The following is a 22,315-nucleotide window of genomic DNA, read 5'->3' on the forward strand; positions in this document are numbered from 1 at the left end:
GAAATGGTAGCCCAACCTTATAAGCTATTTTGAGAGAAAATCTCAATGGAATGTAGACACTATTTGTAAGGAAATGCCTCCTTGGCATGGTTGCCCCCTGACTTTTTGCCTTTGCTAATGCTATGTTTACAATTGAAAGTGTGCTGAGGCCTGCTAACCAGGCCCCAGCACCAGTGTTCTTTCCCTAACCTGTACTTTTGTATCCACAATTGGCAGACCCTGGCATCCAGATAAGTCCCTTGTAACTGGTACTTCTAGTACCAAGGGCCCTGATGCCAAGGAAGGTCTCCAAGGGCTGCAGCATGTCTTATGCCACCCTGGAGACCTCTCACTCAGCACAGACACCCTGCTTGCCAGCTTGTGTGTGCTAGTGAGGACAAAACGAGTAAGTCGACATGGCACTCCCCTCAGGGTGCCATGCCAGCCTCTCACTGCCTATGCAGTATAGGTAAGACACCCCTCTAGCAGGCCTTACAGCCCTAAGGCAGGGTGCACTATACCATAGGTGAGGGTACCAGTGCATGAGCATGGTACCCCTATAGTGTCTAAACAAAACCTTAGACATTGTAAGTGCAGGGTAGCCATAAGAGTATATGGTCTGGGAGTTTGTCAAACACGAACTCCACAGCACCATAATGGCTACACTGAAAACTGGGAAGTTTGGTATCAAACTTCTCAGCACAATAAATGCACACTGATGCCAGTGTACATTTTATTGTCAAATACACCCCAGAGGGCACCTTAGAGGTGCCCCCTGAAACTTAACCGACTATCTGTGTAGGCTGACTAGTTTTAGCAGCCTGCCACAAACCGAGACATGTTGCTGGCCCCATGGGGAGAGTGCCTTTGTCACTCTGAGGCCAGTAACAAAGCCTGCACTGGGTGGAGATGCTAACACCTCTCCCAGGCAGGAATTGTCACACCTGGCGGTGAGCCTCAAAGGCTCACCTCCTTTGTGCCAACCCAGCAGGACACTCCAGCTAGTGGAGTTGCCCGCCCCCTCCGGCCAGGCCCCACTTTTGGCGGCAAGGCCGGAGAAAATAATGAGAAAAACAAGGAGGAGTCACTGGCCAGTCAGGACAGCCCCTAAGGTGTCCTGAGCTGAGGTGACTCTAACTTTTAGAAATCCTCCATCTTGCAGATGGAGGATTCCCCCAATAGGGTTAGGATTGTGATCCCCTCCCCTTGGGAGGAGGCACAAAGAGGGTGTACCCACCCTCAGGGCTAGTAGCCATTGGCTACTAACCCCCCAGACCTAAACACGCCCTTAAATTTAGTATTTAAGGGCTACCCTGAACCCTAGAAAATTAGATTCCTGCAACTACAAGAAGAAGGACTGCCCAGCTGAAAACCCCTGCAGCGGAAGACCAGAAGACGACAACTGCCTTGGCTCCAGAAACTCACCGGCCTGTCTCCTGCCTTCCAAAGATCCTGCTCCAGCGACGCCTTCCAAAGGGACCAGCGACCTCGACATCCTCTGAGGACTGCCCCTGCTTCGAAAAGACAAGAAACTCCTGAGGACAGCGGACCTGCTCCAAGAAAAGCTGCAACTTTGTTTCCAGCAGCTTTAAAGAACCCTGCAAGCTCCCCGCAAGAAGCGTGAGACTTGCAACACTGCACCCGGCGACCCCGACTCGGCTGGTGGAGATCCGACACCTCAGGAGGGACCCCAGGACTACTCTGATACTGTGAGTACCAAAACCTGTCCCCCCTGAGCCCCCACAGCGCCGCCTGCAGAGGGAATCCCGAGGCTTCCCCTGACCGCGACTCTTTGAATCCTAAGTCCCGACACCTGGGAGAGACCCTGCACCCGCAGCCCCCAGGACCTGAAGGACCGGACTTTCACTGGAGGAGTGACCCCCAGGAGTCCCTCTCCCTTGACCAAGTGGAGGTTTCCCCGAGGAACCCCCCCCTTGCCTGCCTGCAGCGCTGAAGAGATCCCTAGATCTCCCATTGACTTCCATTGCGAACCCGACGCCTGTTTCTACACTGCACCCGGCCGCCCCCGCGCTGCTGAGGGTGAAATTTCTGTGTGGACTTGTGTCCCCCCCGGTGCCCTACAAAACCCCCCTGGTCTGCCCTCCGAAGACGCGGGTACTTACCTGCAAGCAGACCGGAACCGGGGCACCCCCTTCTCTCCATTCTAGCCTATGTGTTTTGGGCACCACTTTGAACTCTGCACCGGACCGGCCCTGAGCTGCTGGTGTGGTGACTTTGGGGTTGCTCTGAACCCCCAACGGTGGGCTACCTTGGACCAAGAACTAAGCCCTGTAAGTGTCTTACTTACCTGGTTAAACTAACAAATACTTACCTCCCCTAGGAACTGTGAAAATTGCACTGTGTCCACTTTTAAAACAGCTATTTGTGAATAACTTGAAAAGTATACATGCAATTTTGATGATTTGAAGTTCCTAAAGTACTTACCTGCAATACCTTTCGAATGAGATATTACATGTAGAATTTGAACCTGTGGTTCTTAAAATAAACTAAGAAAAGATATTTTTCTATACAAAAACCTATTGGCTGGATTTGTCTCTGAGTGTGTGTACCTCATTTATTGTCTGTGTATGTACAACAAATGCTTAACACTACTCCTTGGATAAGCCTACTGCTCGACCACACTACCACAAAATAGAGCATTAGTATTATCTCTTTTTGCCACTATCTTACCTCTAAGGGGAACCCTTGGACTCTGTGCATACTATTCCTTACTTTGAAATAGTGCATACAGAGCCAACTTCCTACATTGGTGGATCAGCGGTGGGGTACAAGACTTTGCATTTGCTGGACTACTCAGCCAATACCTGATCACACGACAAATTCCAAAATTGTCATTAGAAATTCATTTTTGCAATTTGAAAAATTTTCTAAATTCTTAAAAGTCCTGCTAGGGCCTTGTGTGTTAAGTCCCTGTTTAGCATTGTCTTTTAGAGTTTAAAAGTTTGTTAAAGGTTTGAAATTAGATTCTAGAAACAGTTTTAGATTCTTTAAAAAGTCTTCCAACTTTTAGCAAAATAATGTCTGATACGGAGATGAATGTGGTGGAACTCGACACCACACCTTACCTCCATCTTAAGATGAGGGAGCTAAGGTCTCTCTGTAATATCAAAAAAATAACCATTGGCTCCAGACCTACCAAAATTCAGCTCCAGGAGCTGTTGGCAGAGTTTGAAAAAGCCAACCCCTCTGATGATGACATCACAGAGGAAGAAATTAGTGACTTGGAGGCCAATGTCCCTCCTCCAGTCCTGAATAGGGAGAACAGGACCCCTCAAGTCCTGTCTCCAACTGTGTTAGTCAGAAATAGTGAGTCCCTCACAGGAGGGTCCCACATTTCTGAAATCACTGAGGATGCTCTCAGTGAAGATGACCTCATTTTAGCCAGGATGGCCAAAAGATTGGCTTTAGAGAGACAGCTCCTAGCCATAGAAAGGGAAAGACAAGAGATGGGCCTAGGACCCATCAATGGTGGCAGCAATATAAATAGGGTCAGAGATTCTCCTGACATGTTAAAAATCCCCAAAGGGATTGTGACAAAATATGAAGATGGTGATGACATCACCAAGTGGTTCACAGCTTTTGAGAGGGCTTGTGTAACCAGAAAAGTGAACAGATCTCACTGGGGTGCTCTCCTTTGGGAAATGTTCACTGGAAAGTGTAGGGATAGACTCCTCACACTCTCTGGAAAAGATGCAGAATCTTATGACCTCATGAAGGGTACCCTGATTGAGGGCTTTGGATTCTCCACTGAGGAGTACAGGATTAGGTTCAGGGGGGCTCAAAAATCCTCGAGCCAGACCTGGGTTGACTTTGTTGACTACTCAGTGAAAACACTAGATGGTTGGATTCAAGGCAGTGGTGTAAGTAATTATGATGGGCTGTACAATTTATTTGTGAAAGAACACCTGTTAAGTAATTGTTTCAATGATAAACTGCATCAGCATCTGGTAGACCTAGGACCAATTTCTCCCCAAGAATTGGGAAAGAAGGCGGACCATTGGGTCAAGACAAGGGTGTCCAAGACTTCAACAGGGGGTGACCAAAAGAAAGGGGTCACAAAGACTCCCCAGGGGAAGAGTGATGAGACAACCAAAACCAAAAATAGTAAAGAGTCTTCTACAGGCCCCCAAAAACCTGCACAGGAGGGTGGGCCCAGAGCCTCTTCACAAAACAATGGGTACAAGGGTAAAAACTTTGATCCCAAAAAGGCCTGGTGTCATAGCTGTAAACAGCATGGACACCAAACTGGAGACAAGGCCTGTCCCAAGAAAGGTTCCACTCCAAACTCCCATCCAGGTAACACTGGTATGGCTAGTCTCCAAGTGGGATCAACAGTGTGCCCAGAGCAAATCAGGGTCCACACTGAAGCTACTCTAGTTTCTGAGGGTGGGGTGGATTTAGCCACACTAGCTGTCTGGCCGCCTAACATGCAAAAATACAGACCGCAACTCTTAATTAATGGGACTAGAATAGAGGGCCTGAGGGATACAGGTGCCAGTGTCACCATGGTGACAGAGAAACTAGTTTCCCCTGGCCAATACCTGACTGGAAAAACTTACACAGTCACCAACGCTGACAATCAGAGAAAAGTACATCCCATGGCAATGGTTACTTTAGAATGGGGAGGGGTCAATGGCCTGAAACAGGTGGTGGTCTCCTCAAATATCCCAGTGGACTGTCTGCTTGGAAATGACCTGGAGTCCTCAGCATGGGCTGAGGTAGAACTAAAAACCCATGCAGCAATGCTGGGTATCCCTGAACTGGTGTGTGTGAAAACAAGAGCACAGTGCAAGGCACAGGGTGAACAAGTAGAGCTGGAGTCTGGAAGAATGGCCCAGCCTACCAAGAGAACAGGAAAGTCAGTTGGGAAACCAACTGCAACACAGCAAAAGAAAGGGAACCTCTCTTCTCAGGAAGAAGTTCTGCCCTCTGAGGGAACTGAGCCTTTGGAGCTTGAACCTTACCAGGTTGAGCTCTTAGGCCCAGGGGGACCCTCAAGGGAGGAGCTGTGTAAGGGACAAGAAACCTGTCCCTCTCTTGAAGGCCTTAGGCAGCAAGCTGCTGAAGAGTCCAAAGGCAAGAAAAATGGAACACATAGGGTCTATTGGGAAGATGGGCTCCTGTACACTGAGGCCAGAGACCCCAAACCTGGTGCCACTAGGAGAGTGGTAGTGCCTCAGCTGTTCAGGAAGTTCATCCTAACATTGGCCCATGACATTCCCCTTGCTGGACATTTGGGACAAACCAAGACGTGGGAGAGGTTAGTCAACCACTTCTACTGGCCCAATATGTCCAACATGGTTAAGGAGTTTTGCCTCTCCTGCCCCACCTGTCAAGCCAGTGGTAAGACAGGTGGGCATCCAAAGGCCCCCCTCATTCCACTTCCAGTGGTGGGGGTTCCCTTTGAAAGAGTGGGTGTGGACATAGTTGGTCCACTGGAACCTCCCACAGCCTCAGGAAATATGTATATCCTGGTAGTAGTGGATCATGCTACCAGGTATCCTGAAGCTATTCCCCTTAGGTCGACTACTGCCCCTGCAGTAGCCAAGGCCCTCATTGGTATCTTTACCAGAGTGGGTTTCCCTAAGGAGGTGGTGTCTGACAGAGGTACCAACTTCATGTCAGCATACCTAAAGCACATGTGGAATGAGTGTGGAGTGACTTATAAATTCACTACACCATACCATCCACAAACTAATGGCTTGGTTGAGAGATTCAACAAGACATTAAAAGGCATGATCATGGGGCTCCCAGAAAAACTCAAAAGGAGATGGGATGTCCTCTTGCCATGTCTGCTTTTCGCTTACAGAGAGGTGCCACAGAAGGGAGTAGGATTCTCACCCTTTGAACTTCTGTTTGGTCATCCTGTAAGGGGACCACTTGCCCTTGTTAAAGAAGGCTGGGAGAGACCTCTCCATGAGCCTAAACAGGACATAGTGGACTATGTACTTGGCCTTCGCTCTAGAATGGCAGAGTACATGGAAAAGGCAACCAAAAACCTTGAGGCCAGCCAACAGCTCCAGAAGTTTTGGTATGACCAAAAGGCTGCACTGGTTGAGTTCCAACCAGGGCAGAAAGTCTGGGTTCTGGAGCCTGTGGCTCCCAGGGCACTCCAGGACAAATGGAGTGGCCCTTACCCAGTGCTAGAAAGGAAGAGTCAGGTCACCTACCTGGTGGACCTGGGCACAAGCAGGAGCCCCAAGAGGGTGATCCATGTGAACCGCCTTAAGCTCTTCCATGACAGGGCTGATGTGAATCTGTTGATGGTAACAGATGAGGATCAGGAGGCAGAGAGTGAACCTCTCCCTGATCTTCTGTCATCAGACCCAAAAGATGGCACAGTAGATGGAGTGATCTACTCAGACACCCTCTCTGGCCAACAGCAAGCTGATTGTAGGAGAGTCCTACAACAGTTTCCTGAACTCTTCTCCTTAACCCCTGGTCAGACACACCTGTGTACCCATGATGTGGACACAGGAGACAGCATGCCTGTCAAGAACAAAATCTTTAGACAATCTGACCATGTTAAGGAAAGCATCAAGGTGGAAGTCCACAAGATGCTGGAATTGGGAGTAATTGAGCGCTCCGACAGCCCCTGGGCTAGCCCAGTGGTCTTAGTCCCCAAACCTCACACCAAAGATGGAAAGAAAGAGATGAGGTTTTGTGTGGACTACAGAGGGCTCAATTCTGTCACCAAGACAGATGCTCATCCAATTCCAAGAGCTGATGAGCTCATAGATAAATTAGGTGCTGCCAAATTCTTAAGTACCTTTGACTTGACAGCAGGGTACTGGCAAATAAAAATGGCACCTGGAGCAAAAGAGAAAACAGCATTCTCCACACCTGATGGGCATTATCAGTTTACTGTTATGCCCTTTGGTTTAAAGAATGCCCCTGCCACCTTCCAAAGGTTGGTGAATCAAGTCCTTGCTGGCTTGGAGTCCTTTAGCACAGCTTATCTTGATGATATTGCTGTCTTTAGCTCCACCTGGCAGGATCACCTGGTCCACCTGAAGAAGGTTTTGAAGGCTCTGCAATCTGCAGGCCTCTCTATCAAGGCATCCAAATGCCAGATAGGGCAGGGAACTGTGGTTTACTTGGGCCACCTTGTAGGTGGAGGCCAAGTTCAGCCACTCCAACCCAAGATCCAGACTATTCTGGACTGGGTAGCTCCAAAAACCCAGACTCAAGTCAGGGCATTCCTTGGCTTGACTGGGTACTACAGGAGGTTTGTGAAGGGATATGGATCCATTGTGACAGCCCTCACTGAACTCACCTCCAAGAAAATGCCCAAGAAAGTGAACTGGACTGTGGAATGCCAACAGGCCTTTGACACCCTGAAACAAGCAATGTGCTCAGCACCAGTTCTAAAAGCTCCAGATTATTCTAAGCAGTTCATTGTGCAGACTGATGCCTCTGAACATGGGATAGGGGCAGTTTTGTCCCAAACAAATGATGATGGCCTTGACCAGCCTGTTGCTTTCATTAGCAGGAGGTTACTCCCCAGGGAGCAGCGTTGGAGTGCCATTGAGAGGGAGGCCTTTGCTGTGGTTTGGTCCCTGAAGAAGCTGAGACCATACCTCTTTGGGACTCCCTTCCTAGTTCAAACTGACCACAGACCTCTCAAATGGCTGATGCAAATGAAAGGTGAAAATCCTAAACTGTTGAGGTGGTCCATCTCCCTACAGGGAATGGACTTTATAGTGGAACACAGACCTGGGACTGCCCATGCCAATGCAGATGGCCTTTCCAGGTTCTTCCACTTAGAAAATGAAGACTCTCTTGGGAAAGGTTAGTCTCATCCTCTTTCGTTTGGGGGAGGGGGTTGTGTAAGGAAATGCCTCCTTGGCATGGTTGCCCCCTGACTTTTTGCCTTTGCTAATGCTATGTTTACAATTGAAAGTGTGCTGAGGCCTGCTAACCAGGCCCCAGCACCAGTGTTCTTTCCCTAACCTGTACTTTTGTATCCACAATTGGCAGACCCTGGCATCCAGATAAGTCCCTTGTAACTGGTACTTCTAGTACCAAGGGCCCTGATGCCAAGGAAGGTCTCCAAGGGCTGCAGCATGTCTTATGCCACCCTGGAGACCTCTCACTCAGCACAGACACCCTGCTTGCCAGCTTGTGTGTGCTAGTGAGGACAAAACGAGTAAGTCGACATGGCACTCCCCTCAGGGTGCCATGCCAGCCTCTCACTGCCTATGCAGTATAGGTAAGACACCCCTCTAGCAGGCCTTACAGCCCTAAGGCAGGGTGCACTATACCATAGGTGAGGGTACCAGTGCATGAGCATGGTACCCCTACAGTGTCTAAACAAAACCTTAGACATTGTAAGTGCAGGGTAGCCATAAGAGTATATGGTCTGGGAGTTTGTCAAACACGAACTCCACAGCACCATAATGGCTACACTGAAAACTGGGAAGTTTGGTATCAAACTTCTCAGCACAATAAATGCACACTGATGCCAGTGTACATTTTATTGTCAAATACACCCCAGAGGGCACCTTAGAGGTGCCCCCTGAAACTTAACCGACTATCTGTGTAGGCTGACTAGTTTTAGCAGCCTGCCACAAACCGAGACATGTTGCTGGCCCCATGGGGAGAGTGCCTTTGTCACTCTGAGGCCAGTAACAAAGCCTGCACTGGGTGGAGATGCTAACACCTCTCCCAGGCAGGAATTGTCACACCTGGCGGTGAGCCTCAAAGGCTCACCTCCTTTGTGCCAACCCAGCAGGACACTCCAGCTAGTGGAGTTGCCCGCCCCCTCCGGCCAGGCCCCACTTTTGGCGGCAAGGCCGGAGAAAATAATGAGAAAAACAAGGAGGAGTCACTGGCCAGTCAGGACAGCCCCTAAGGTGTCCTGAGCTGAGGTGACTCTAACTTTTAGAAATCCTCCATCTTGCAGATGGAGGATTCCCCCAATAGGGTTAGGATTGTGATCCCCTCCCCTTGGGAGGAGGCACAAAGAGGGTGTACCCACCCTCAGGGCTAGTAGCCATTGGCTACTAACCCCCCAGACCTAAACACGCCCTTAAATTTAGTATTTAAGGGCTACCCTGAACCCTAGAAAATTAGATTCCTGCAACTACAAGAAGGACTGCCCAGCTGAAAACCCCTGCAGCGGAAGACCAGAAGACGACAACTGCCTTGGCTCCAGAAACTCACCGGCCTGTCTCCTGCCTTCCAAAGATCCTGCTCCAGCGACGCCTTCCAAAGGGACCAGCGACCTCGACATCCTCTGAGGACTGCCCCTGCTTCGAAAAGACAAGAAACTCCCGAGGACAGCGGACCTGCTCCAAGAAAAGCTGCAACTTTGTTTCCAGCAGCTTTAAAGAACCCTGCAAGCTCCCCGCAAGAAGCGTGAGACTTGCAACACTGCACCCGGCGACCCCGACTCGGCTGGTGGAGATCCGACACCTCAGGAGGGACCCCAGGACTACTCTGATACTGTGAGTACCAAAACCTGTCCCCCCTGAGCCCCCCCAGCGCCGCCCGCAGAGGGAATCCCGAGGCTTCCCCTGACCGCGACTCTTTGAACCTAAAGTCCCGACACCTGGGAGAGACCCTGCACCCGCAGCCCCCAGGACCTGAAGGACCGGACTTTCACTGGAGGAGTGACCCCCAGGAGTCCCTCTCCCTTGACCAAGTGGAGGTTTCCCCGAGGAACCCCCCCCTTGCCTGCCTGCAGCGCTGAAGAGATCCCTAGATCTCCCATTGACTTCCATTGCGAACCCGACGCCTGTTTCTACACTGCACCCGGCCGCCCCCGCGCTGCTGAGGGTGAAATTTCTGTGTGGACTTGTGTCCCCCCCGGTGCCCTACAAAACCCCCCTGGTCTGCCCTCCGAAGACGCGGGTACTTACCTGCAAGCAGACCGGAACCGGGGCACCCCCTTCTCTCCATTCTAGCCTATGTGTTTTGGGTACCACTTTGAACTCTGCACCGGACCGGCCCTGAGCTGCTGGTGTGGTGACTTTGGGGTTGCTCTGAACCCCCAACGGTGGGCTACCTTGGACCAAGAACTAAGCCCTGTAAGTGTCTTACTTACCTGGTTAAACTAACAAATACTTACCTCCCCTAGGAACTGTGAAAATTGCACTAAGTGTCCACTTTTAAAACAGCTATTTGTGAATAACTTGAAAAGTATACATGCAATTTTGATGATTTGAAGTTCCTAAAGTACTTACCTGCAATACCGTTCGAATGAGATATTACATGTAGAATTTGAACCTGTGGTTCTTAAAATAAACTAAGAAAAGATATTTTTCTATACAAAAACCTATTGGCTGGATTTGTCTCTGAGTGTGTGTACCTCATTTATTGTCTATGTGTATGTACAACAAATGCTTAACACTACTCCTTGGATAAGCCTACTGCTCGACCACACTACCACAAAATAGAGCATTAGTATTATCTCTTTTTGCCACTATCTTACCTCTAAGGGGAACCCTTGGACTCTGTGCATACTATTCCTTACTTTGAAATAGTGCATACAGAGCCAACTTCCTACACTATTCTTAAAGCAAACATAAGTATCTGCATCAACAATCTGAGCGTTCTTTCAATTTTATAGAAAGATTGATTGAGCTCCCCAAATTAGTAGTTGGCTCTAATGAAGATGGTTCTGCTACCAGGCATATTAATTTCCAGAACATCTACATGGCCCTAACAAAAACATTCTTTGTGCAATTGAGACACTCATGAGCTGTCTGGTGTGGACAGCCAAGGGTCAGCTTGGCAAAATTGCCCTTGCCATACAAAATGTGAGGATTTGCGGTGCTTAATTTGGAAATCAATTTGGTTGCACAAGCCCATTTTGTACACAACTGGTTTCATAACCAAAAAGGTTTAGCTCACACAGAAGCCCTGAACACTGCTTTCTCCCAAAGGGCACTTAGACCATCCAAAGAGATACTGTAAGATTCAGTGTGGACCTGGTCAGGATTAGCTGTGCTGTGCACAGTAACAGGAAGTTGAGATATTAGAGGCTCAATGAACTTCTTGTTTTCAGCTGACAAGAGATTTCTCCCAATGGGAAATATAGGTTGAGGCACTCCAAATATCTCTGGAGTGTATTCCACACCAGAAACTATGGCCAGATCTGATGTAGCTAGACCCCTATGCTAGCGATGTTCGGCTCAAGTGGAGGATTGTATGCACTTTGCCTGGTGCTGCCCTCCGGATAGCCTCATTCTGAGATTGTTTTGGAGGCAGTGAACACTGACAGAGAATACCCTTGATTAACCCCACTCCTAGCAGTGTTAGGCTAGATGAGGGCACCAAAGAAACTATTTGCTACAGCTGTGCTGATGGGGAAGGGTAGAGTTGATGTGATGTGGGGAAGTGACCTAAAATGAAACTATAAAACTGGGTGCAAAAAAACTGCATCTGACTTTTTTTTTTTTTTCCCCCACGTGGCTATTATCTGTGTACAAGTCAAACTTTTAAAAATGTCATATAACCAACGTGTAATTTCTTTACTAGTAATTGATGAAAGATGTCATTATTTCGGCAAAGATATAATTGTTGAAGTTAATCATGAGATCAGAACTACTCTTTAGGAAACTTGTTTTAATTTGTTTTATTTTTACGCTTCCAGAAATGTATGGAAAGATTACGCTATAGAGGCAGAGAAGAGGAGCAGGGAATTGAGCTGGAATATCTAGAAAAACTTCACTTCAAACATGAAATGTGGCTCCATTCAAGAACAATGAAGTAAGCAAAGTGATCAGAAATCATGCCTGTTTAGGTTTGTGTTTTTTTTTTTTTTTTTTTTTTTCGTGTGTGTGATGCGCTTTCTTGAATAGATAAGGAAAAACTATTGTTTACAGAATACGTTTTGAGGACTTCTTTGAGACTCCTCTCTGTAACTCGTGGTGAAGGACATTCTTCAGATCTGTCTTGGAGGTCCTTCTTGGCAGCTTTAGATAATTCAGTGTATCAAACTGACTTATAAATATTGGTTAGAGCATGGAATCATTGGCTGTACCCTTCAGGTATTTAAAACTTCAAACCACAGACTACCTAACAAAGTGAACTTTAATTTCACATGAAGATTAGGATGACTCCTCTTGATCTGGTGGCAATCCCCTGTGTGCCCAGCCAACCATTTTATAGTTCAAGCATTGACACCGCTATCTGAACCAACAAGACACAAATGTTTGAACAAAGCCAATGGGCCCATAGGGACTCAGTCACCCGTAATCTTTCTACTCTCCAGACAATTATTTATTCACCCCTTACTCAAGACCCAAAAATGCATAGCAGTCCAAGCAGCTAGTATGATACTAAGTGCCAGATGTAGCAAGCAGTTTTGCCCATTCTGTGTCTATGGGAAAATGTGTTTGTACATATGGCCCTAAGTGCTCTCCTGCTGCCTGATCAGCAAAGGCAGGGTTGCCTCTTCAAAGTTAGTGTGACATTTTGTAATTGGCAGAAGATGCCAGTGTGCTTCCTGGTACATACGGGTTTGGGAACCCAGCAGCCCTTTACTCATCTTTTTGCCAGAAAACTGGCTTCAGGAGAGCAGTGTCCAGGAAGGCATATATTTAAGTTTGCAGTCAAAATCTCAGTATTCATTGTTTGTAATACACTCCTTTTTCATACATGGGAAGTACGTACAAAGAAATGATGCTAATATTCACACATTAACTGCACCTGCGAAGGCTGTGCTCGCTGCACTCCAGCCTTGAAAAAAACACGATATAAATGCTATAAAATAATCTGTTCTAGCAGGTAACATCTCAGTTGTGAAGCTCAGAAGAGGAAAACTTTCGTCAAGGTGTTTTATTGGAAAACACCTTCACTGTCCACCTTGGAAATCTGAGGGCTCAAAGGTAGGAGTCTATTGTCCTGTACAAATTGCTTACTTGATGTACAGGAACTAAGTCAGCTCCCATTTCGTGGTGTCAGAATATATTGTGCAACTTCATGTTTTCAAAAGGGCAGTTTGTAGACGAATAGCCGTCTAGCTGACCCTGTACTTACAAGTAAGTAGCTAAGAGTTTTAATGGTGCTGCGAGTAGAAGCCGCATATGCAGGAAATGAGCTTTAAAACTCCTGTATCACTTGGTAACTAATTACACAGGTTTGTGTATTTTGAGAAAATTGGCGGTAATGAAAGCGCACATGCGTGCAACAGAATTCCTCCTTACTGATGAGTGGATACACAGAGGGAAAATATTCGTTGTTAAACCTTCAGTGGCTCTTGAGATAACTAGCTGCATATTTCAAGCCCTTTAAAGACGTGCGAGTAAAACTTCACATAAAGATGGGGCAGCTTATCAAGCACCATCATTAGTCGGGTGGTGATTAGGAGTAGAGAAAGCAAAGATTGTATTGCACCCATCTCAAGTGGGTTATGATAGCAAGCCCCCCTTATTCCCTGCAGCCTCTTAATGAGAACTGCCTTTCAAGATCATTATTGTGAGAATCCTGATTACAGGCCTTGAAAAATCATTGTTACTAGACCTACAGGTCGAAATGTACTTGACCCGTAAACTGGACTCACTGTAATCTTAAGCACATTTTATTTTACATAACCGCCGTCTTCATTCTCACGTGTGTTCCTTAAAACTGGAGATCAGCATTTCTGCTGTACACAACTCTCGGTTTTATAGGCTAAATGTTTGCTCCATGTCTCTATGTACAGCTGGTAGACAGTTCACTTTACAAAACCCTGGACCTCTGCAGTAAGAAGTAAACTGACTTCTGACCTTTCTCTGAACATAGAGCAAATGTGACAAGATAAAGATTTAAAGGCTTCTTATTGCGCCTTCCCCTTGAGTGAGCAGAACACCTGTTCTTTCTTGGCTCGCCAGAAGGAGAGTAGGTTCTAGCTCTATCTGTTGACATCTCACACGCCATAGTGAGTGGACAAGTAGATTTCTCTAGGCCTGGGTTAATAGCAAGGATTTTAGGTACGGGTCACCGGATGATAAAATGGAGCTCTGTTTGGAAATGTTCATTTCGGACATAATTGTGAACTTTTTTTATTTTTAGTGTTGACTTTGAAAACCTCCGGGATATTCCAATTTTGGTCTTGGACGTTAATGAGGACTTCAAACACGACAAGATTAAGCAGGAGGATTTACTGGAAAAGGTATGTGGTGTGTAGCTCTAAATGTCACGTTAAGACTTGACTGTAACTCTATCACGTGCATTGCAAACCTTTTGCTTGTTGCTGTCCTGAATCAAAGTTTGTGTAAGACCGAGGACATCAGTTAGTTCACTCTATGCATTACTGGTGATTGCCTTCCAGATCTCTATCTCCCGACCCCCACCCCACTTCTTTACCCCCTTTGCCTAACACTGCCCCCCCGCCCCAAAATAGACTGAAGTCCCTAAATTAGTCTGTTATCACTGTATGTAGACTAAAGTGTGTGTGTGTGTGTGTGTGGTTTTTTTTTTTTTTCTTCTCTTCGAACCCTGTTTCCTTTGCACTATCGGGGTCTGGTGTGTGTGCTTGTGTTTTTTTTTTTTTTTTTTTTTTTTTATTTTTTTTTATTTTTTTTTTAAAATTATTTTTTTATACTTCATTACATTCTGACATAACGCAACATCCTGTTTCAGGGGCCACACTTTCTGGGAGTATATCTTTCTTAGCTGCCTTCGGTGTTAGTATTTCAACAGCTCCTTTTTACATACAGCTCTCAGCAGTGCTTTAAATGGAAAAATAGAAGTGCAGGTACTCTGTAGCAGAGTACCTGCTTGTTTCTGAGAAGTGCCGGTACTCTCCAATTAAAAGTATTACGTTTTTCTTGAGATATGCCGGTACTCTCCCTCGCAAAATAAAAAAAGTGCCGGTACTCAGTACCGGAGAGTACCGGCCCATTTAAAGCACTGGCTCTCAGACAAACTCTTCCACTAGGTGAGACGCTTCTCTGAAGAGGTTTCAGAGAAGAGTAACTTACAAGTTGCTGTAAGACTATTCTACCTGCCATTCCTCTCCAGTAGACGATGTGGCCACTACCATGTCTATAACCGAGAAATGGTTTCCGCTTTAACACATTAATGTGTGTATGTATCGCCCACGCTGTGAGGATCGGTTTGGACCTCATAGTGTGGGGAAACACTCAGTTCAAGACACACTGGTGAGCCTGGTGAGGACCCGTGCGTTATGAGGATCGGTCTATTTTTGAGGGAGTGCATAAAAAAACCTAAGTGCAGTTATATTTGCCTCGGTCCGCTTTATAATCTTCCCTACTATCAAAGCACGGGTGGAGTTAGAATAGTAAATACACACTTCATTGCGGTCAATGGCCGGTCCTCATATTTATAGGTATGTCATGTTGGGGGTGGAGGTGTGTCTGTCTGATACCTGTTATGAAGTGGTGTGTGTGTGTTGTGTATTTTTTTTTTTTAACTCACTTGTGCTTGGGCTGTCAAAGAGAAAATTGAGTGCCCATATATGATCTGTTTTGGTGTAGGACAATCTGCTCCCTGATTCAGTATCTGTTTCCGATGCAAAGATTTGTTCTGCATCTGGCTTATTTTATTAAAAAAAAAATATATATATATTTATTTGTACTAACTAAATGTCAGCCACAGAAACAGGGTATCCTGAGTACTATCTTATACAGTTCAATGTAATATTGATTGGTCAGAACTGCAGTCACATCAGTACACAGAATCGGAATAACCAGCATTAGAGGCAAAAACTGGGCACGTGGATTAAATCACACGTCCAGGTGAAAATGGGCTTTCCGTGGGTCCCATATTCCTGGTATTACTTGGCTCTACTTCTGGTGTAAGTTGAGGTTTTTAGAATCGTACCTGTCCGCTATTCATCACTTCATCCGGAGGAAACTTTTTATTGTCCAGCAAGAGTAATAAGTCCAGTATTTTTGTAAGGCAGGTAGCACCAGACCCTTCATCGAGTCTGGACTAGTAACGTTTGCAGTTAGTTCCAACTACTAACTCACACATTGGGACTGAATTTCAGTTTTCCTGCACGGAAACACCCAGAGCATTCTACTTCGCCTGACGGAAAGGTGAAAGTCCCATCCCGTTCTCAGGCAGTTGAAGGATGAATTCAGTTTCATCTGCAACAGACTGACTCGGGTGTAGTATACTTAGTGTGGGATTTAAGCAGAATGATAAAAAAAAAATAGGTGAGGTGGCTGCCTGCCTTGTCACCATTTCTGCTCGTGTCTGCGTCCCTTTGGTCAGCGCTCCCCTCCTTTAGCTATACCTGTGGGGCTGGGTTGTTCAACAGACTAATTTGTTAACCTGAATTAAACTGGCATGCAAGAGGTGTACGAGTGAGAGCTGGGCCCGGCGGGCCTTCCAACTCATTCCCAGATGGGTTGAGTTTTAGCTACACATCAGGGAGAAAATCCATGTCCTACATCCCCCTGCTTAGTGTACAGTGGTTTCCACCTGCCTTCCATGCAGGACTGCATCTATTGTCCTAATTGCATTGGTTCCCAATCTCTTGACTTCTGTGGACCACCATTTTATCATTATTGGAGCCCGGGGATCCCCCACTGAATCTTTATTGAAATCCAGGGACCATCCTCCTCCTCCAGTCCTTACTGAAAGCTGGGGACCTAATCTGTTAATATTTAATTTTCTAAGCAGTCACCCCCGGGCTCCCTGGACCACAGCTTGGGAACCACTGCTCTGTGTGCGCAGAGGCCCAGACCTGTCCCTTCACAGAAGTATGGTCCTGCACCTATCCTGCGACATGGAGGGACACCAAGCATGCCCTCGTTGACTCGGTGGAAACCGATCTGGTGTGGGTTAACACATAGAACTGGGTGACAGCACAACATGTTTTGTGACTGCGTAGTTGTGATCAAACCTTTTTTTTATTGGTGCCACTAAAATGGTGGCCTATTGGCCCATTTGCACTCAGACAAATCATACCATCTCAAGTGGTTATTGTGTGGGTTTGTAGCCTCTGGTCCCTGTACGGTGTACTTTACCAACTCGGAGGGCGAAGTTTTGAGTTCCATTTTGGATACTCCTTGCTTGGCCTTTTCTGCTAAAAGGTGAGGCTATCTTTAGGAATCCAGTTAGTCCTTTTTATGAGCAAGCAGCTGATGAGTCGCCAACAAGGTGTTAAACCAGCCTTTGCACAAACTTCCTGAACGTTCCTATCCATATATTTACTTTGAGGTCTAACATTTTCCTCCAATTAAACAGTAGTTTTACACAGATTTGTGTGGCACACCGTTTTATGCATGTAACACTAAAGCACAGATTTAGTGATTCAAAGTTGGAGCTCCATTGTTTAAGCTAGTCCTACAGGATGTTTACATTTTGGATGCTGGTAGTTTTAGGATGTGGCAAATGGGAAGTGTTGCCATACAGATAACTGCTTCTTCAGATCTGCAGGTAAAAATGATCTTTTCTACGGTCAGTGGCATCCTGTGTGTTTATTGTTGCTCGGTCCAGAAACGCATGAGGCCACTGCATTTAACATGACACTCAATGTTGTAGCTAAGGTCTGGCAATTATCTCCACAATTTCAAGTTATGTTTCGATCTTTGAGTGTTTAACCCCCAAAACATGACTTTTACACGCTGTTATACCTTTAATGTCTGCGTATATGGCAATGTATGCACCAAGTTGTGTGTGTGTGATACATTTTATCTTCTGTTTTACAGGTCAAGGTATTTCTGAATTCACTTTAACCTCCTGAAGATCCTCTCCAAAGAAACTTTCCTGTTGGAAACTCGCTAAGAGCCAGACCAGTACAAGAGAAAACAATCCCTAATTATTGCACATGTTTGTATATATGTATTGCGTTTTAAGCTTTTGTATGAAATGAATACTGATGTATTGGAATGTCTGTAAATCAGACAAAATGTATATGGTGTTTTATTGTAACTTGCTGCTGTATTTTATGTATATAATGTTAATTTTTAAGGTGCCACTCTGGAAAAGAGGGCAGATTGCATTAAGTTGACTCTTATACGCAGAGACCACGGTCCTGCCTTTACTCCAAAGCACTCCTATTTTCTGCTCTCACAACCTTGTAGGTATTGCGCCACAGTGCCCAAGGTACAGATTATGTAAACTGTTCTGATGTGCTGCTCATGGGTGTCTGTTTTTGTCTAGTGAGCTGTCGGGGCAGATGAATCCCTGTCTAGTGAGCTTGTGCAAGACTAACCCACTTAGCTTCTTTCTTACAAGTTCTAAGAACATAGATTGTTGTCTTTTAGCCATTAAATTTTATGTATCGATGATGCGGTGTTAAGGAAAATACATACAGATCTGACTTGATTGTTTTAATAAACATTTTAGTCAACTTTGCAAGTATATATATTTTTATTTTAACCTTGGTTCTTGTAATATGGGGCTGATAAGTGATGTACTCGATTGTGCAGTTTCTAAGTCACTGGATAGCTCTTCCCGATCTGCAACAAAATACATTCTTGGAAACACAAGTGGTCTTGTAAAATAAATGCAACTAACCAGCCCCAATGTTTCAAAATAATGGATATAATTTCCCCTTTAGCACTAGACTGTAATGTCCCTCAGCACTGCCTGGGGAAGTTTTATTTTAATCTGCTTTTTATTTGTATTTTTTTAATACTTTCCTTACAGAGAACTTGCTTTTTGCAGCAGGGGTGTCTGACACTTGCTGTTCATTTTCTTTGTTTCTCTGGTGTTGACTAAGGTTTTGGCACTTTGCTTCTGAAGGAGGTAGCTTGTATGCTTGCAACCTCAAAGGAAGCTGGAAGAAGTATAAGACAAGACGTAATATTGATTCTCTTATTTTCTTTCTATTGAGGAATAATGTAGGCATACATCCTCTTGAGTTGCTGGTCAGGTTATAGCAACCTATCTAAGATGTGAATTTTATCAAGTTGGCTCTCAAACCCTTTGCACCCATGGTATTTTGGTGTAAATTCTGTCAGCTCAGAATTAATGAGCTGAAGGCCAACAGATACATTGCAATAAGATGGCTTGTCAAAATATTTTTTGAACTTTTTATTTTCAAGCAAACTATAATAACTCGGGCAAAAGCAACCATTGACTATTTTGTACATCATTCTTGATGTGGATAGTAGATTGCATACAGAAGGCAACACGTTATCCATTTCCATTACCATGGGAATATTTCCGCCAGGCGCTCCATATTTCATATTTATTCAAACAACATATTGTTTATGCATCCTTTCCACCATGGTACAATAAGTAGTCCCCGTCTCATATCTTCTTCCAATGCAGGGGTTCTTTCACTTTTCAAATGATGCGCAATGTGTCTTTACCACTTGGAATCCTTTCGCTAACCGGGATAAAAAAAAAAAACTCTTGGAGTTCTTGCAATTTTCAGTACACTGAGTTGTAGAAAATCTGCCTTTTTTGAGTGGGGCCAGCTATATAAGTAATTAAACCACTATTTGACTATGGAAAAAAAAACAATTCAATTGTATTTTTATGTTTAAAAAAAAAAAATAATAATATTTAGGAATAGTACCCACACGACATGAGTTTTATCTGAGGACAGTCCCAAACCATATGAAAGAAGTCCCCCGAGGGAAAGATGTATCTAGTGCAGGTTGGATGAGTCATAAGGGACTTTCTCAGCAATCGTGCAGGGGCTAGGTAAGTTGCATGAAAACAGTTGAATTGAATCATGCATAGTCTTGCCGAAATGGCCAGTTCCCTCAGTGCCAGCGATGCCTCCTGGCAATCATCATCCAGCTCCCGACCCACTTTGCCCATTTGTCTCAGGGAGCCAAAGCCATCCGAGGCATTCGTAAGCAATGACCTGTAAATTTGGGACAATGCTTATTTTCGCCATTAGTATTTTAACTTAGTGTGTTATATTCAGGTAGTGGAGTTTCTGGGGGGACGTGAGACGTTATCTGTAGATAACGGAAAAATAGTGTATTGGCTAATCCATACTGTTCTTTTAGGTCTTGAAAGGACATTAGATTGTCCCCTCTCTATGTATGTCTTCCAAGTAGATAATCACTATCTGGTCCCTCATTGAAAACCTTTAAGTGCTGAAAGCTGTTGTAGACAAGTCCCTTCCCACAAGGGCGTCATTTTAGTTAAACGCCAGTCCCATTTTATTAAGAGCAGGGCCACCCTCCAGCAGTGTATGGCTACTTGAGTGCCAGAGGGCATCTCTGGATATTTTACCCCCATACAGCAGTCCAAGAAGACCATTCAAGCCCACTGAATAAATCTCAAGATGGTAAGCCCCCCTGCAAACCGATCATTGACTGGCACCAGCTGTGAAGCAAGATAGTAAATGTCTGGAGTTCCCAGCCCCCACCCCAAAAAGAGATTTCCATGCCAAGCTGATGGCTACTTGGTGCCCGCCCTCCCCCTATCCCTGTTCCATATGAAAATCTTAATTTTAGATGTTTGGGACGGACCACTCATGTGGTATACGATGGGGGAAGTTTGCCAAAACAAAGATATTGAAGGAGGAACTTCATTTTGAGAGGAGCGGTGCGCCCCATTGGGTTAAAGGGCAGAGTCCTCCTTCGTTGTAGGTCTCGGTCAAAGGCTGAGGTCATCCCTCTGAAGTTGTTCTGGACAGCTCAGGAAGGTGTGACATGTGAACCCCTATATATTTGAAAACATTCTTCCGCACCAGGAAGTTGGGGCACCAGCAGCACCACTCTGTGTAACCCTTCACAACCACCAGGATTGACTTATTGGCACTGACCAAAAGCCAAGAGATCGTCCCGTACAGATCCAATAACTTCAGGCACCTAGGACTGAGGAAGGTGGATCACCCAAGAACACCAGAACATACTCCGCATATAATGCCACTCTGTCTTCCAGCCTCGCACCAGAGGGTCACTACGTAACCAGCATGCCAAGGGCTCTATAGCTAGGGCAAAGAGCAACTGGGAGAAGGGACATCTGGCGAGTTCCCCTCCGAATCAGAAATGGGGGGGGACAAAACTCCTTTCACCTGGGATGTTGGTCTTACAGGAGGCATTGCTAACAGTCATTCTCTCCTGAACTCAACTGGCACAATTGTCCTCACGAAAGATGGGCTACCCTGCGACCCACATGCATCATATCGTAAAAATTCTCTCATTATCGCAGATATTGAGATACGCCAACATATTGGTGACATGTTGGATCATGTGAATCATTTTGCAAAGTGGTGTTCCCTGCTTCATTCGCAATAGGACCACCTCCATAAATTTCCAGGAGATTGTGTCCAATGTTTCTCAGTAATCAATGAGAATCAGGGACACTTTACCTTACGGCTGTGGGCTTCTGGAAAGAACCGCTTGGACTGGATGGATACAGTTCAGTGTACTTCTGCCTGCCATAAATCCACATTGATCTGGGTGGATAAGATGAGATAGTGTGCATGGGTCGCAAGGCAACCCATCTTTCGGGAGGACCACAATTGTGCCAGTTGAGTAGAGGAGGGAATGGCCCTCTTTGCAATGCCTCCTCCATAAGCATTTAGAAGATGGGGCAACAGAAGAAATTGGAACGTTTTATATAGTACTCCTATAAAGTAGCCATCTGGCCCGCAGTTTTCCCCCCCTCCCTTAAGGTCTGATATAGCTGCCGCTACTTACACTCTCGTCAACGGTTCGTCTTAGTCATGGGCAAGGGAGGGTGGGATACTTGGTACTGTGATGTCCCAGACAATGGACTCTCCTTCTGTTAGTTGTGGTGAGGGGCACCGAGCATATAGGTCCTTGTAGAAAGTCGCAAAGGTTTGAGCCATCGCAAGCAACTCCACCTGAAGGTTCCCTTCCCCATCACATATGGTTGGCACCATTTTGGTAGATGTACACGTGTCGCCAACCAGCAGAGTAGTTTACTGTGTGTTGTCCGCCTCATAAATTTTACTGGTGGAAGCCTGCCAGCATTGTTTTGTCTCTTCAAGAGATTTGTTGCAACTCAGTCTGTGCCCATTACAACTGACTTAGCTCCAGAGTGACTGTCTGGCTTGTCTCTCTAACTCAATTATCCTATTCGCTAGGGTTATGCACTGTTCCTTCTGTTTCTGCTCTTGTCGTCTAAGGTACCCTTTAAGTATTCCCCCTCATCGAGGGTTTGCATGCTGCCCAAAGCATAATTTTAGATCCCTCTGAACCCTAATTGCTGAGGAAGAAAGCCTGAAGCTCCCCCTCAACAAATTGGGCATATGCAGGGGATTTCAGATTCCATGCACTGAATCTCCAGGTTGATCGCTGTCTGCAGCGCCATGCCCCAATCTGCCAAGACCGGCGCATGGTCCGATATGCCGCCAAGGAAGTATTTGAACGGATCGCCGATTTACCACGTCCGTTGCCAGTACCCATATAAGGTCTTTTCAGGCTTCAGTATGGTGGGCTGCGGATTGGTGAATGTATGCATGTGTGTAGGA

General features: G+C 45.8%; 1 protein-coding gene and 1 long non-coding RNA gene across 2 annotated transcripts in view; one reads left to right on the forward strand and one right to left on the reverse strand.

The window, feature by feature from the left end:
• The window catches only part of LOC138245592 (deoxycytidine kinase 2-like), a 35,286-nt gene extending 17,022 nt beyond the window's left edge, over window positions 1-18,264 (forward strand). Inside the window, exons 5-7 of the mRNA XM_069199312.1 lie at window positions 11,600-11,715; window positions 14,002-14,101; window positions 17,613-18,264. Of these exons, the coding sequence (XP_069055413.1) occupies window positions 11,600-11,715; window positions 14,002-14,101; window positions 17,613-17,639 (243 nt within the window). The 3' untranslated portion in view covers window positions 17,640-18,264. The remainder of the gene's footprint in view (window positions 1-11,599; window positions 11,716-14,001; window positions 14,102-17,612) is intronic.
• The window catches only part of LOC138245594 (uncharacterized), a 149,048-nt gene that overhangs the window by 71,465 nt on the left and 55,268 nt on the right, over window positions 1-22,315 (reverse strand). The window lies entirely within an intron of this gene.

This window comes from Pleurodeles waltl, chromosome 7 (assembly GCF_031143425.1).
Source record: "Pleurodeles waltl isolate 20211129_DDA chromosome 7, aPleWal1.hap1.20221129, whole genome shotgun sequence".
NCBI classification, from domain to species: domain Eukaryota; kingdom Metazoa; phylum Chordata; class Amphibia; order Caudata; family Salamandridae; genus Pleurodeles; species Pleurodeles waltl.